Genomic DNA, 15,856 nt, shown 5'->3' on the forward strand with positions numbered 1-15,856 from the left:
CACTATATAATAGTGCAGATATTCAACATTATTTGATCATATCTATCAGTGTGATGCCTAGGAAATAGCAAGGAAAAATGCAATTAAAATCTGAAAATACATTCTGGGAAAGGTACCTTTCTGAAAATGTCTAAGTTCTTGATATAATTGAGTTCTTTAAGGTCTTTATAGCATTGACAACCAGGAGCTTGGAGAATACCTTGATTGTGGGAACTGAGGTTAACAACACTTTTTCCTTCTTTTTTCATTATTATGTAAATTGTTTATGGTGAAGATAGGGATTAACATGGGCTTTGAATGTTTGCAAACTTTGGATTTACAAAGATTAGGTCAGAAATGTAGAGTTAGGATGCTTTTCAGTGTGCATATAGTATTATTAGACCTGTTAAGTTTACCTTCTAGAACATTTGTAGAAAAGGGTGCACGATGCATGGAAGACAGTACCAACCTAAATTATGACTTTGTATCATGGCATCAAAAGTCAGTACCTATCTGAGAGAAAAACTTCAAAGCTCTGGGAAAGTAAAACTGAATTGCTGAAGGAATCAACTCAGGTTGCTTATGGTCTCCATTTCTGTGTGACTATAATGATAACTCTTGGGCTTCTATTATAAGAATTTGAAATAATCTTCATGTTTGATCAGGTTGTCATAATAGGATTGATTTTCCCCAGGGAGAAAAATATAAAGACAAAGCACTAGATCTCATCCTTTGTCACATTTATATTATTTTTAAAAACTTTGTTAAGATATTAAAACTCAGATGCTAAAAATTACATTGCATATATTTACCGAAATACTGAGAAGAAATGGGGAGCAGAGCTGTGAGCACCCAGTAGGCAGGATGAGTCAAACACCAGAGGTGCAGTCCTGTTGCAATGATTCTGTGTTTCTATTGCTGTTTTTGAAGGAATACATGCACCACTACTGATACAGATGAAAATATTTCCTCTAATCCAAGGCACACTTCTGAATTTCTATGGTTTTTAGACCTGTTTTTCAGATATGTTCTCAGGTGACATGACTTGATAGGTTTACAAAGCAGGTAGATCAAATATTACATATTTTGTCTTTGAAAACTTGATGCCCTTTTATCTATTTGAGTAATTCTTGCTTTATTATTTGACAGCTGCACTTAGGTCTGACTATGGCATATGGATATCTTTATTTTGCAGTGTGTACAGTGGTACACTACTCACAACTGGATTTGTGCTTTCAGGGGTTTCATTTCAGTTTTCTGTTAAAATAGGGCAATCAAACAGATTGCTCTCAGTCTACAGTCAGCCCACTTTTCAGGGCCTTTCTTCTTTTGTTTTCCATTCTGTATCTAAAAAAGGACCCTGCTTGCCCTTCTCCTGTGAGTGTTGAGGAATATAAGTATGAGAATAATTTACTGCATATTTAATTGCACTACAGAATAACTTATGTAAGTATTCTTCAAACTGCCTTACTGTCTGCACAGTAAGAAATTATGTTTGTTCCATTTTTCTACTACTTCTTCCACCAAAAAACACCCCACACATATCGATCATGTCAGTCATTTAGACAAGAAAGAGGTACTTTGTTTTCTTGCAAAACAGTAAAACTGTCAGTTATTGGTGATCACTACAGTAATTTTATCATAATCCTGAAAGTCAATGCAAATACAGTTCTTTAATCAACTAAGTGTACATGCATTTTACTGAATAATGAAGTCAGCAATAAGTGTTGAAACTTACATGTTAAATATGTTTCTGTTTGTATTCAAGGGCAATATTAGAACAAATTATGATACCTATAACAACCAAAAGGGTAACCACTGAAAATTCAGATATACTTTATTATTCATCTCTAATAACTCATTCTTTCTCTCTTGTTTTTGTTTGTTTGTTTTGTATTTTAAATATTAAAAATGCTTGGAAAAATATGCAGATATGCTGCATTTGGATATCTGTAAAATGTTGTATAGAAACAATATTCGTATTTCCATTTGTCTGCAGATGGACTCAGCAAAGTACTGCAGATACAGTAAGCATGGTATGAATATATTCTGCAATAATAAAGTGTAAATTTTAGTGTATTCTACCATCCTTTTATTTTTTTTAAATTGTGTGGTTTAGATATATGTGCAGTGTTATAGAGTTGACTTAAAAGAGATTTAAATACATTTTATACAAGATTTCCTCAATGAGGATGTATCTTGCAAAGATACTATTGTGTGTAATAGTTTTTGCATGGAAATTTGAAAAGAATTATAGAGAGAATGTCAGGAAAAGTTTTCAAAAGTAATCTGCTCCACTCTTTGCTGCAGCATAGGTTAAACTGTGCATCATTCCTGATAAGTCTGTCCAAAAAGTTATATAAAATATTTTCAAATGGATATTCCAAAAATTTGCAAGATCTTTCTAGTTCAGTTTCTATATTCTACTGACACCCACTTGATTCTCAGTTCCTTCATTCTCAGTTCACTGTTTATTGTTTTATTATCAGTAGGCATTAATCACGTTTTTGTATTTTATTATCATGTGCTTAATTTCTCTTCACCAGTTTGAACAAAGTCATCAATTTTAGCCCTTCTTTGTATGTCTTTCTTACTTTCCTCCCTCACACCCCTTGTTATTTAATGTTTATTTGCATTATCCCTTGTGTCATCCTTATCCTGCTTTGGCTTTCCATTGCTTTCCCATCCCATAGATCTCATGAGCATCTTCCAGCTTCCTACAAATAGCTTGTTTGATTTCTCTTCTGGTAGAGCTCATGATATTTTTCAAAGGATTCAAGGTAAGTTGATCATTACTGCCACTCTTTTGCCTTTTAAAAGACAAATGCCAATTCTGCCTTCTAGTTTTCATTTTTACGGGTTACTCTCATCCATCCTTTATGAGTTCTCACAGATTCTGTACTCATAGGCTGCATAATTATGAGCCACACAGCAAAAACTACTGTGGTGCAATATGAATAGATCAATAGAAAAAACAGTTTGCACCAAGGGCCCAAAAGCTAGAGTATAGGTATGCATATTTATTTATTTTATGATTACTCTGGTGCCCCAGAAAAAACATCCCTGTTGTACATGTTGCTCAAAGACAGCCAAAGGTGAGCTATTTTACAGACTGCTGCTTTCAGCTGTCCAGGCTTCCTGCTGTTGCTTCAGTGAGTGCCAGAGCATACTTTCATCTGTTTAGTGGAGGTGACAGGAGCACGAGTCTTCTCATGCCCTTTTCCATCAAAGTTAATCTTATTTTTGTTGTTGTTCACTTAGTGTTGCAACACTTTAGTTGTTGCAACACATAGTGCCTATTGCTTCATAACTTTGTGTTTGGGTATTGGCTAGAATGGAAGAGATGTTATATTAAGTCTTGTGGTGGAGGCAAATGATCAAGTAGACACCATGAAATTATAACTTTCAATGTCTTAGTTGTTCCTTTGTATGAGGAAAAGGAAGGATAAATTGAGAGAGGATGTGCAGTTTTGCATTTGGACAGATGGAAGTTCAAAATCTTGGGGCAACTGAGAGTAGGTACAGAACTTAAGGACACAAAGCGACATAGCTGAGCCCCTTGACCATGAACCGGTACTATGACTGCAATGTATTGAATCTTCTATAACACCGAAGAAGTTGATGGGAAAGGAGGGCTGGAGAAGAGAAATCATTGTTAATTTAGGAGAAAAAAAAGAAAGAAAAGGAAAAAGGAAAAGAAAAAAAAAAGAAAAAATAAAAATATAAAAAGAAAGAGAGAAAAAAAAAGGCAGGCAGCTGAGAGAAATCAGAAAAGTGCTGAACAGGGATACAGCAGTCACAGCAAGAAGAAAATATATTCAACTGTAAGAGGTCTTGATATAAAGTAAAAGAACACCTTTAGCTTGAGGGCATCTGTGTGAACTGGTTACTGACCTTGAGACCTTTAGCCTTTTAAGTAGTACAAGAAGCAGAAGGACACAGGAGGTCTCTGTGATTTGAGAGCATTTTGTTGGTGCATGTGCACTTGGTGCTTGCTGTGGGACTTACTTGTGCTGCAGATCACACATTGATTCAGACCTTTCTGTTCCTTTTAGAGACTGTTGCTGCACTTTGAACAGATCATCTGATTTAATTTCATCCAAAAGGAATCCCCTTCACATGCAGAAAAACTGCCCCACAATGTGAGCCAACATGGAGTAAGTGGGGAAATGAGGGATTGCTGCACTCAACTGCTCTGAGCTATGTCACTGTTATAGACACCTTTTAGCTAATATTTTATCATTTACTGATTTTGTACACCTCAAGATGAAGGTCATTTCCCTCAGTGGGCTTGAAAATACCTAGGTTATACAACTATTCATAAATGCGTACATCCTTTCCTTGCAGGATCTTAATCCTTTATCACTGGTGCACCAATTAAAACCGAAAACCAATTTATTTTGACCTTTCGACTAAAGAAGAAATTTAGAAAGCAGGAAAAAATGCATAAGAAATGCCAGTATTCTTCAGTGTCTATCAGAAACCTTTCTTCTCCTTTGGGTAAATTAGTTTGTTAAAGAGCTACCACTTCACTCTAATTTCTTTTTCACCTTCGGCAAGTCTCCCAGGAAATTTTAACTAAAAGTCCTTTCACTGGAGTTTGCCTTCTTGAAAAGCACTGCTTTTACTTTCAATTATTTTCCTTCTAATCTAACTTTCAAGAATTTTGTCCTTTTGTGACCAATCTGAACTACATTACCACTTAATCTTCCCATTCACTCTTTATTCTCTGTTAATTGGAGCCAAATGGGAAGCAGTACCTATCCACCCTTATTACTCCTCACGAAAGCACTTCAGGAGCTTCCTCTTCATCTTGTCTCCTGTTGTATTTATACAAGATTTTAGCCAGTAACCTATATTATCACTGAGGTCTGTGCTTTGGTTCACCCTTCACAAATACATTATCTAATTATCTATCTAACCAGAAGATCCTTCTGGTCTTAGGGGGAAATCCCAAAGTGATAATGTTGTTTGGGGTTTGTTTTCTTTTGTTTTTTTTTTTTTTTTGAGTTTGTACATGTGCTTTGCAGTCACTTAGCAGTTCTTTCTCCTTTTTGGTCTGAACCTCAAAACGAGTGGATTCATCCATGCTCCCTTACTGCTCTTCCTCAACAAGATGTACTACATGAATTTGAATTCTTCAATCTCCTTCTCTCCTTAGATTGTTACATTATTACTATCATTACAAATAAGCTGTATGAGGTAATAATCAGGTAGCTGGTGAATCTCAAATCCAGTCTAACTCATGATTCTTGGTGAAGTGACCTGTAACTTTGGTTCCAGTAGCACTGAGATGGGTTCTACATTTGCTGTTGGGATTGGACCATTTGCTTCCTTAATCAGCTGCTTTGGAGGTTGTCCATTTCAACCTCCATGTCTGGTACTCCTGCATTCCTTTCCAGCTGGTGAATCACTTTTTCACTTCGTCATGCCTAAAGTTATTGACATCCTTTAGTATCATATAGGCTTCTCTGTTTATATCCTTTTGTATCATATAGGCTTCTCTGTTTCACCACTTTGTTTATAGGTCTTCTGGCAGTTTCCTAAAGCATATATGCAGGGACTCTTTCATTCCTGATTTCTGCTTTTGGAAGATATGGGCCGGTGTTTCCTGGTTTCAGCACAGAACCTGAACTGATGGATTTTCTTCCACAGTTCCTTTGTGGCCACAACAGCAGGTAGCTGCTCTGTGTCCAGCCAGCATCCTCAGAGTTGTAGGCTGAAAATGATCTGATGACAAAGGTGATTCTGATGCTGTGCTTTAAAGGGGTTGAATTGTGATACTAAACATTTTCTAATATCTCTTCTCTAATCTGTCTCTAAAGTTTCCCTTTTATGAAAGTCAGCGAGCTATTGAAGTGTTGATTCATAAATACATATCTTGGATTGTACTTCTGTGATCAGTTTAGACACACTTTAGGACATTGATGATACCTGAGAACCCACTGTCATCCCTTGAAATGATGCAGTGCATTTTTTTTCATGTTTTCTTGTGAAATTATGCCTTTTACAAGGTTTCTCCCATTTGCCAACATAACGGATAACTTCTCAATGATTTTTGCCATGCTGAGCTATATGCAAAGAGATTAGGTAGGTCCTTTTTCCATTGTTGTTTTAACACTCCTTGAAAAACTGAAGGTTAGTATTTTTACTCCCTTTTCACTCCAGAGAAGGAACTGGAAGCTATAATTTAGAAGATGAGTGTTCTATTGAGCAGGCTGTTAGATAAAAGAGGAGCTGTTTTCAAGCAACTTTGTGGCATTTCTTACACTTTCATTTTCTTTGCCCTGATCGCACAGGATGGATCTCTACAGCAAACTACCTTGCTGTTTGTCCTCTTTATTTTATTGAGTGTATCAATGGAGCAAGGTTTTGTTTATTGACAGATGTGTAGAAGTTCTTTTGGGAAGCATGCAGTGTTTGTGCTGTAATACTAAGTAACTGTCTGAACTTAGATAATATTAAGACTTCAGTGCTACGTAGTGACACTTCTTGAACAGTAAAATTGTTTGATACAACACTTTCACTCACATGAAAATGATAATTTTTTCTTTTGACAGTAATAGGTTTCTTAGACTGGGTTGCTTTGAAAAGTGATTTCTTTTATGCTGTTTAATGCTACAATATGATCAAGGAAGCAGTGTAATAAGTCCTACCTAATGATATTTACTTTGCTGTAAGAAAAGCACCCTTTGCTAAATACAAGTGCCAGTCCAGGGAGCTACTGAGGGATGTGCTTGGCTGTGAGTACCTCAGTACCTCTGTGGTATGGCTCATGAGGTTATTGTAAGTCTTTATAATGAATACAGAGTCATATTATAGCAAAATACTTAGGAAGTTACATGTGCCTTAACATAAAAAGGCAAAAATTAAGAATCAAATTTCTTTGGATGTTGAAATTGAAATCAGGGAATATTCTAAATATAAGACTCAGACCTGCAGATGAGAGTCTGAGCTACTGAAACTTGTCTTAAAATTGCTCTCAATCTTTTGTGATGGAACAGCATGGATTTTAATACTAAAAACCTCTCTTGGGACAAAGAATGTTGACATTAAGGATTTTGCGGGCAAATTGCTTCATTTTTTTTCAATAAGTTTTTTATTACTTTTATGAACTGGATGGTTACTTAGAAAAGAACAACTATTAGAGTAATGTGGTTCAACTATTATATCAATAGACTAGTGACCACATAATAAGGAGGTAAAAAAAAAGTTGTCCCTTTCATAGACAGGATAAGTACTCTAATAAGTACATAAAAGAGAAGCTATCGTCTAGCCAGTTTGTGGAATACAGTATTTAAATTCATTTGTTCTGATGACAATATCTGAGTTTTAGCATATCATCAATCAGAATCAGAATAATATTGCAGAAATACCACATATGCTGAAATCAACAAGTGACATAAATTTTCTCTGCTTAGCCATGATCAGTGTTCACAAAGCTGTGCTTGTTCTGGCTTCTTAGAGAGACATGGGTGATAAATGTAGACCAGGAGCAATGTGAAGCATTAAGATGCAAAATAACATACAAAGAAAATGAACTGTGATTATTCAGTCTAAGCAATAATGTATCTGAAGGGCAAACAAAAATAATGCGTTATAGCACTGGAATTTCAGTCAATGTATGAAGAAAATATTTTAAAATATAGTAGAGGCAATATAGTAACTTGCCTAAAGAAGATATAAAATCTGCCTTTAAGGGAAAGAAGAAGAGAAAACCAAACCATTGTGTCTGTACTAGTTAAGATAGAGCTGACTTCATAATAGTGCAAGAGAATAATATACTTTAGAGAACATCTCTACTAAGCCCACCGCTCAATTCAAGATATACCTTATAATTTTTGAACAGGTATAAATGCTGCCAGAGTAGTTACTTATGCTTGTTTAGCACTCGTTTTTTATGCTGCCCCACTTAGAGAATAGTGTCACAAGAGCTGAAGTTTTGGTTGTGTCAGGCTTATTGAAAGGGCACAATGCAAACATGAAAAGTATAAACCACATAATTATATTAACACAAGCTATTTCATGCATGTGACTGAATGAACTGCAAGGCATTGCAACCCAAATAATCTTTTTACTTCTCAAAATCTAGACAACACTACATTAGCTCAGTGTAGTTCACTGGAATACACAATAAGGGTAGGTCCTAAAAATTGTAGAAATTCCTAGAAAAATGTCAGAACCTCTTCTCTATTTGAATCGTCATATGTGTGCACAACAAATCAGTGGGGCTGTAATTTTTTTTTTCTTATAGGTAAATATTTTTTACAGGTTTATCAACAACGTTGACTGCTACTGTAGAGAGTATATTTATATCAGTGTTAAATTTTTCTTTCTGAAGTCAGGCAATACTTACTTGAAAAATAAAAGAACAATGTATGATTAAATTTTCAGCATGACTAAATTATCTTCAAGATTTTGTGCTGAAATTACAACCAGGACTCAAACACAGGGAAGTGGATTAAATAAACTGTGCAATTTATGTGGACAAAATAAGCACACCCACACCACACTCAATACTGCTGGCTCCTGGACATCTTGTTTTCACCAGATCCCCAAGGTCCTTTTCCACAGAGCTACTTTCCAGCAGGTCAGTCCCCAGTGCTCGTGCATGGGGTTACTCCTTCCCAGGTGCAGGACCTTGCACTTGTCTTCATTGAATTTCCTTTCTGCCCATCTCTGCAGCCCGCTGAGCCCTTCTGAAGGGCAGCACAGCACTCTGGGGTATTGGCTGCTCCTCCAGCTTTGTGTCATCAGTGAACTTGCTGAGGATGTCTCTGCCTCTTCATCCAAGTCATTGATGAAGAAGTTAAACAATTCCCAGTATTGAATAGCAGGGGACACCACTAGTGTCAGGCCTCCAACCAGACCCGTGTCACTGATAGTGACTCTCTGGGGTCAGCCAGTTCTCAATCCACATCACTGTCCACTCATCCAGACCATGCTTCCTGAGTTTACATACCAGGATGTTGTGAGAGACAGTGTTGAAAGCCTTGCTTAAGTTGAGGTTAAACAATATCCACTGCTCTCCCCTCATCTCTCCAGGTAGCTGTTTCATCATAAAAGGCAATCAAGTTGGCCAAGGATGATTTGTCCTTAGTGAATACATGCTCCTGATCACCTTCTTGTCACCCACATGGATAGAGATGGTCTCCAGAATGAGACATTCCATCACCTTTCCAGGGATCGAGATCAGGTTGACTGGCCAGTAGTTCTTTAGGTCCTTCTTGCTCTTTTTGAAGACTGGGGTGAGATTTGCTTTCTTTCAGTTCTTAGGTACTTCTAACTGCCAGAACCTTTCAAGATGATAGTAAGCAACCTCACAATGGTGACATTAAAGGACACATCTATTTGAGTGAAAAATAGCACAACTCTCCTTATAATGGAATAAATTCAAAATTTTAAGCATGAAATAGGGGTTTCATCTTATTGTCGTGATAGGTATATATTTTATATTAATATAGGTATTTTATAACTGAAGTACCAGGTCATGCTCCACACTTTCAAAAACTGCTCTAAAGTAACATATATTCAGGGAATTTTAGTTCCAGTTAGTTTGGATAGTCCTCTCACTCTTTTCAATGTTTTTTCATGTTATTTTTTCCCTTTGTTTGCTTCTCTTTAAACATTACTGCACTGTACTACAGTAATTTCTTCCCTAGTTTTACCCTGGTATCTACAAAGTGTCAACTATTATTGTCAGCAGATGGACGAAGGCAGGTGTTTCCATCAATCCAGATTTTTGCCATTCCAGTGAATTGCTTACTATCATTTTACCTTTATTTTTGGCTATTGAAATTCAGTTATCTTTCCTAGTAATCCAGGAAAATACTCTCTTGCTATGATGCTTATACCACTACCCATTTTATTTATGCAAGACTTTTGCTGCCTACAGTTTTTCCTTCAATTGTACATCCATAATCAAGTCCAAGCACAATTTTTCTCCAATTGGAATTATTTCCCAGCTCTATTTATTAAATCCAGGTTTTTGCATGTGTGAATACAATATAAATAATTTCCTTTGACATCTTCCTTCCAATCTTTTGTGTACATCTTCCATTTTATCAACAACATAGCTGCTAATATATTTCATCTTCCTAATCATCCCCATTGCTGTCCCTTTACATTACCTGCTTTTTGTGCCATCCTACCAAGTTCAGGATTTTTTTCCATCTTCACTGCAATTCACTACTGCTGCATTGGTTCAGTCACATTCCTTTTGGTATCATGCACTCTATTTTCTTGGCGTGGTATGTTTGTATGCTTAGATGTTTCATCTGTGCTTTTCCATACCATTGCAACCACATCATCCAAATTCCATTCCATGCTTAGCTTCTGTTATGATGCCTACAAGGTAACAGACATTGAATGCTTATTAATTTATAGGACATTGGATGTAGACACTTTGTTTAAACCTTACTTTTCTACTATTATAATTTCCCCCTCCCTCTTTTGTGTAATGATTCCTTCTTCAGAATATGAGCTTTTGCAGGCAGAGTTTGGGCTTAAATATATACTCAGAAAACATGCAGGATAGCATATCTAACATCAGAATTTTTCAAAACCTTGAATATTATTGATAAGAATGCATTTCCTCACCCACCAACTACTTCATTGTTCCTACTGTAAAGTACTGAAACACATATTTGGTGTATGTTGTTATAATTAAGGAAGTCAGAAAAAATACCATGCAAATTTGAAATATAAAATCCTATTTATTAATATTTTAGTCAATTCGGAATAATCAATACTTCAGTTCGCTTTTATGGTGCTCCTGCATGTAAGTTCATGATCCTAAAAAACAACCTCTGCATTTTAGTTAGCAGAGTCCTTTACCGCCTTCTCACCACCCACTTCGTGAGATGCATGACAAATTATTGGAGGATCTATCAGAACTCTGCTCTCATCCCATGTAAGGAGAGTTTTCATTCCTGACCCAAAGAATCACACCTTCCAACTTTTCTCCAGACCAAGGAATTTTGAATTCTGTGGTCTTAGGCAGGAATTTCAGATGTTTTCTCCACTTTAATGTGTTTCATATACCAATGTTGCTGATAGATTTTGCAGAATTTTGTAACATTAAAGGTCTGGGTTTGATCTCATGCAAGGAAGTGTTATTTTATCTAGATAGTGTGAGTTTATAAGAAATAGTTACTGACTTCCAAAATGTTATTTCTAATTGAAATAGTCCACAGCTTGGCTACAATACTGTCCTTTTTGTAGCTTAAAGATCTAAACCAGTGTTGTGTATCCTGTCCTAGGTCTCCAGATGTTGTCATCTATACTACAGAGGACTGGCTCTATTGTGTAGACTGCTAAGCTTGCTCTTGCACACTTCTGGTTTATCTGCAATTTGTGTAGAATTCCTTATCCTTTTTTCTTAGAATGCCTTAGTGTTTAAATAAATAATAGAAAAAATAAAGAAAGAAGGAAAAACAAGAGGGAGAGAATGATTAAAGAAAGAAAGCACACCGCCATGTATTTCATTAGATAGCAATATGTGTGGTCCAGGACTAGTTGTAGTAGTTTAGATTGCAGATAGGCTACTACATATTGTAGTTCTAGCCAACTTCCTGACTTGTTGAGAAGTATTCATAGTTCTAGCACATACTTTATATCTGTAGTTATCCTAAAACACGCTGCTGTAATAGTTTATTGGGCAGAAATAATATAGGATGTATAAGTAATATACCCTTGTAGAATTCTCAGCACATAGAATAAATAACTAATCTTTTAAAAGATCATCCTGCCTCTTTAAAGACAGTGTGAATTTATCTCTGTTTTCAGAGATCATCAAAGAACAGAAATCTTTGCCTGTTTACAAGCAAGTCAAAGCTTGGAAAAGCTCTGAATGTCAATATTGTTGTTTGCTTCCCAGAATATTTTTCTGGGGAGTTCTTTTATGGTCTGTTTCAAGTTATACTCTCATTACCAAAGATTTATAGTAAGTATAGTTTAGGAGTTCATTGACTTTAATGCGGTGTTCAAAGCCAGTAAAACTCTTCCTTACATTGCTGCAGTTGTAAAAAACAAACAACAGCATAAAATAAATGCTTGAATTTCATATTTTAATAGCTTCTTATTTGAATTTCTGGTTTTAATAATTGAAATGTGATGTACTCTAAGAATAACATAAAATATTGATAGTGATGTTTGATTTTTTTACCATCTCTATATGACATGTTTATGGATGTAAAGGAGTTGTTTTTCTTAGTGTCTGAGGGAAAAGAATAATGTGAGTGAGGCAGAGCCACTGTTAGTTTGTTTCATATTCTTAAATTAAAAGTTTGGAAACTTTTACATGGCATAATATACAGAAAGATAACAAATAGGGGATAGTAATGATAATGTTGATGATGATGATTGTTATTATTATTATTGAAATAAAGACTATCAGTCACAACCAAGCACAGACTGATGTCTACTCTGTCTTCAGGCAGTGGCCCTTTTGAAAGTCAATCCTTTTTCTCTCCAGCCCTCCATGCCTCCACACCCTTCTTCCTCTACCACCACTTTTTCTTGCTGAGCATGTTGTTGCAGGTATGGAATATGCATTTGGCCACCTGGGGTCATTTGGCTTAGCTGTGTTCCCTCTCAACTCCTTGGCCATCCCCACTCCACTTACTGGGGACAGAGACGGGGGAGAAATGAGAAAGGCTTGACACTGTGGAGGCACAGTTCAGCAACAGCCAAAGCACTGGTGTGGTATTAGCACTGTTTTAGCCAAATCTCCACATTATCCTACCAGCTGCTATGCTGAAAGACAACCTCCATCCCAGTCAGTCCCAGTACCTGAACCTGACACTTAAGTACTGGCATAGTTCATTCAAGTCTATTTTTGCACTTGAATAAAATCAAATCACACCAAAAGGATAATCTGAGTTTTATTTGCCTTGAAAAGCTACACTTTATGGAATTTATTTGGGAAATAAGAAGGAACTTCCTCTGATTATTATTATTAATATTAATAACTTTTTATCCAAGTTGTGCTTGTTCTGAAAACCCTTGAATTTTTCTCTCTAACAGAATAGTTCTAACTCAATGAAAAAAAGAAAATCCTCTTAGTCCAATCCCTATTTAAACTTGAGGGGGGGTTATTGATGAAAAAAACATACTGGGAAGTAATTCTTTGAATGAGGTTATCTTCGTTAAGCATGTCACAGTAGTACATGTCTGAATATTTTCTCTATTTTACTATTCAGCCTTATTTCATGTCAGTCATTACACACTTCAGGAAGTTATTGTCTGGAAGATTATTGTGTTTATCAAGGAATTGAAGTTGCAATCACCCTATTCCAGTTTAATAACACCTTATGTGACTTAGGCTCCAGAATGCAGTGTCTGTCTTTTTGTGTTGAATCACTTAATTTTACTGAAGTTCAAATACTTCCGTCTGTGCAGTCTGTCTGCATTCAATCTGTTAGATTCTGCTAAAAGACTATCTCTCTGCTGAAGGACTAAATAATGAGTATGTACTTAGAAAGGTCACTCAGAAAAATGAAAGCCCTTATGGACATAGTAGCTTTACCATTACCTTGTTTCTGAGACTCTTGACAGTTTAATCTTGCTATACAAATTAACTTCCCACTGCTGAAAATAAACAGAGAAAATACGATAAGTATCAAAAAATAACGATATTAATTTTGTGCTTTCGGTCTCTGTCAGTAACATAAGAACAGTACCAGCATATAAAGTTACTGAAATTATTTTGAAAAAATTAATTAATTAGTAGTTGTGAGGAACTATATAGCTTCAGTAATAAACACTTATGAGAACAGAAGTCTAGAAGAAAACTGACAGTACTGCCCTCAAAGTAGAGTTTTACCAGAGTACAATAAGAGCAAAGAGAAAAATGATGTGAAAGCAAAATATTGAGTAGCTGCTAATTTAGGTATGTGCCAACCTTGTGTGGAGTAAGCTGAGATTCAGGAGGGTAAAATGTCACATATAAATGTAGAATTTTATCCTAAATTTACTTGCAAGATAGAGCAGATAGAAGCTTCATAAGCAACTTTAATTTTAAAATTTCTAGTTTTCTGAAAGCTTGACTTTACATTTCTGTGCATTTTGTGTTCATTTTTCACTTCTTACTTCTCCCTCATTTGCCATTTTTATTGTAAATATGTTTTATGTGTGTCAGTTACAAACATTCCACAGAAGAAGGTGAAACAAAATATTGAGTTTGCCTTTTCAGTTAGGAAACATATTTATATCCAAATCAATAAATCAATAAAATACCTAAGTCTTGTTGAATATTTATTCACTGATGAAAACTACAGCATGCTTGTTGCATTTTCCCAGGTCATCCTTTACTATTAAAATTTTATGTTCTATTACTATAGGATTGATCAAATTAAGACTTTTTTTTTTTTTTAATGCAGATTGCACATTCCATAACAAGCTCTAATTTCTTTATCCTACTTCCTTTTCAAAAACAGGCATCACTGTTTCATTGTTAGAAAGCCTAAAAATACCTGAATTTTCTATGGGGAAATATTTGTATAGATATTACTTGATTTAAGATAAATACTTTAACATATATCATCGCTTTCTTAAGAAGCATTATTTGACAATTCAGCTGTAGCAGTTGAGGGCTGTTACCCAGCTGTTTACCCAGTAGGCAGAGGTTACTTTCTTCATGGTTCAGCCAGCAGAACAAAAGTGCTAATTCTCATTGTTCCAGTACACTAGAGTCAACAATGGCTTTGAAATATATAATTAGAATTAGATTAAATGTGCTTATTTTGCATCTAAGTGGATCAAGTTAAATTCCACTGGCTGTACAGTGAAGAGTTGCTTTTCTGTCAGGAATATAGCAACAAGATTATTGGGATAAAAAAATCTTGAATTTCTATTGCTGTACAAAATAATTTTGTCTCTTGAGTATCAAGCATGTTCCATTGTTTTTTTCCTGTAAGAGTGCTACTGAAGCCTTATTATGCCACTTTTCTATGCTTAGATGTTACTGAACATTGAATTATGTGGTTTACTTGTTTCATCCAGACTTTTACAATGGTGCCTTTCCTATTTCTATTCTGATAAATAAACACAAACATATAAAATTAGCATTTTCGAAATTGTTCATCAGCAACATGCTCTTAGTAGTCAGCAACATGGTCTTAGTAGTGATGAGAAACCACTAAAAACCATTTTCTTTCTTCCTACTTGATATTTTCCTATGTATTTTAATGACTGGGAAAAGCAAAAACGCTGGATTCAAGATATAATAATTAATAAACTGCTTTACCAAATCTTACATACATAGATAGAAAATTAGCTAGATTTTAATTGAGCAGTTGTAAAATTCAGGATGTCTTTTCACCCTATACAGATGATGATTCACAGTTGCACCCTGGCATTAGCTGCAGCCAAGAAATTAAGTATTCCGGTCACCATGAGGTTGCACAGTTGAATACCTCAGCCCTAGGTGAAGTTCTGGCTATAAATGTGCCCATCTACCTCCTGATCAAGATCATGAGGAGAGCTGGGGACAGTGGGACAGCACTCATCATTTTTAGGGGTTAAGCCAACTACTGTCTTCTTTTTAGATTGTTCTGGACAAGGTTATTTCCTAAAGTGAATATATATATATATTATTGATTGTAGGATGGAATGGGAAATTTGAGAGTCACTAAAAAAGGAATACGACTTGAAGGAATATCTGAATTTCTACTTCCACTATATGTGAAAGAAATCCATTCCCGAAAGGTAGGTATTTTTCATCTTTATTTCTTAATTTGCAGTTAATATAAATTGATCTCTTCAGTCTCAAACTACAAAGTTTAATTCTTACACCTCCTAGATTAGCAGTCAGTAGAAGTTTGCTTTGAGAATATCTTAGCAGGGAAAGCTTCCTTCATGTCAAAAAATGATTTTT

General features: G+C 35.5%; 1 protein-coding gene across 2 annotated transcripts in view; it reads left to right on the forward strand.

Annotated features, from left to right (window-relative positions):
• Positions 1 to 15,856, forward strand: part of SGCZ (sarcoglycan zeta) — a 430,920-nt gene that overhangs the window by 297,641 nt on the left and 117,423 nt on the right. For both annotated transcript variants that reach the window (XM_033060385.2, XM_033060393.2), the window contains one exon: positions 15,586 to 15,687. In XM_033060385.2, coding sequence (XP_032916276.1) covers positions 15,586 to 15,687 — 102 coding nt within the window. The remainder of the gene's footprint in view (positions 1 to 15,585; positions 15,688 to 15,856) is intronic.

The sequence above is a fragment of the Catharus ustulatus genome, chromosome 5 (assembly GCF_009819885.2).
Source record: "Catharus ustulatus isolate bCatUst1 chromosome 5, bCatUst1.pri.v2, whole genome shotgun sequence".
Lineage (NCBI taxonomy): Eukaryota > Metazoa > Chordata > Aves > Passeriformes > Turdidae > Catharus > Catharus ustulatus.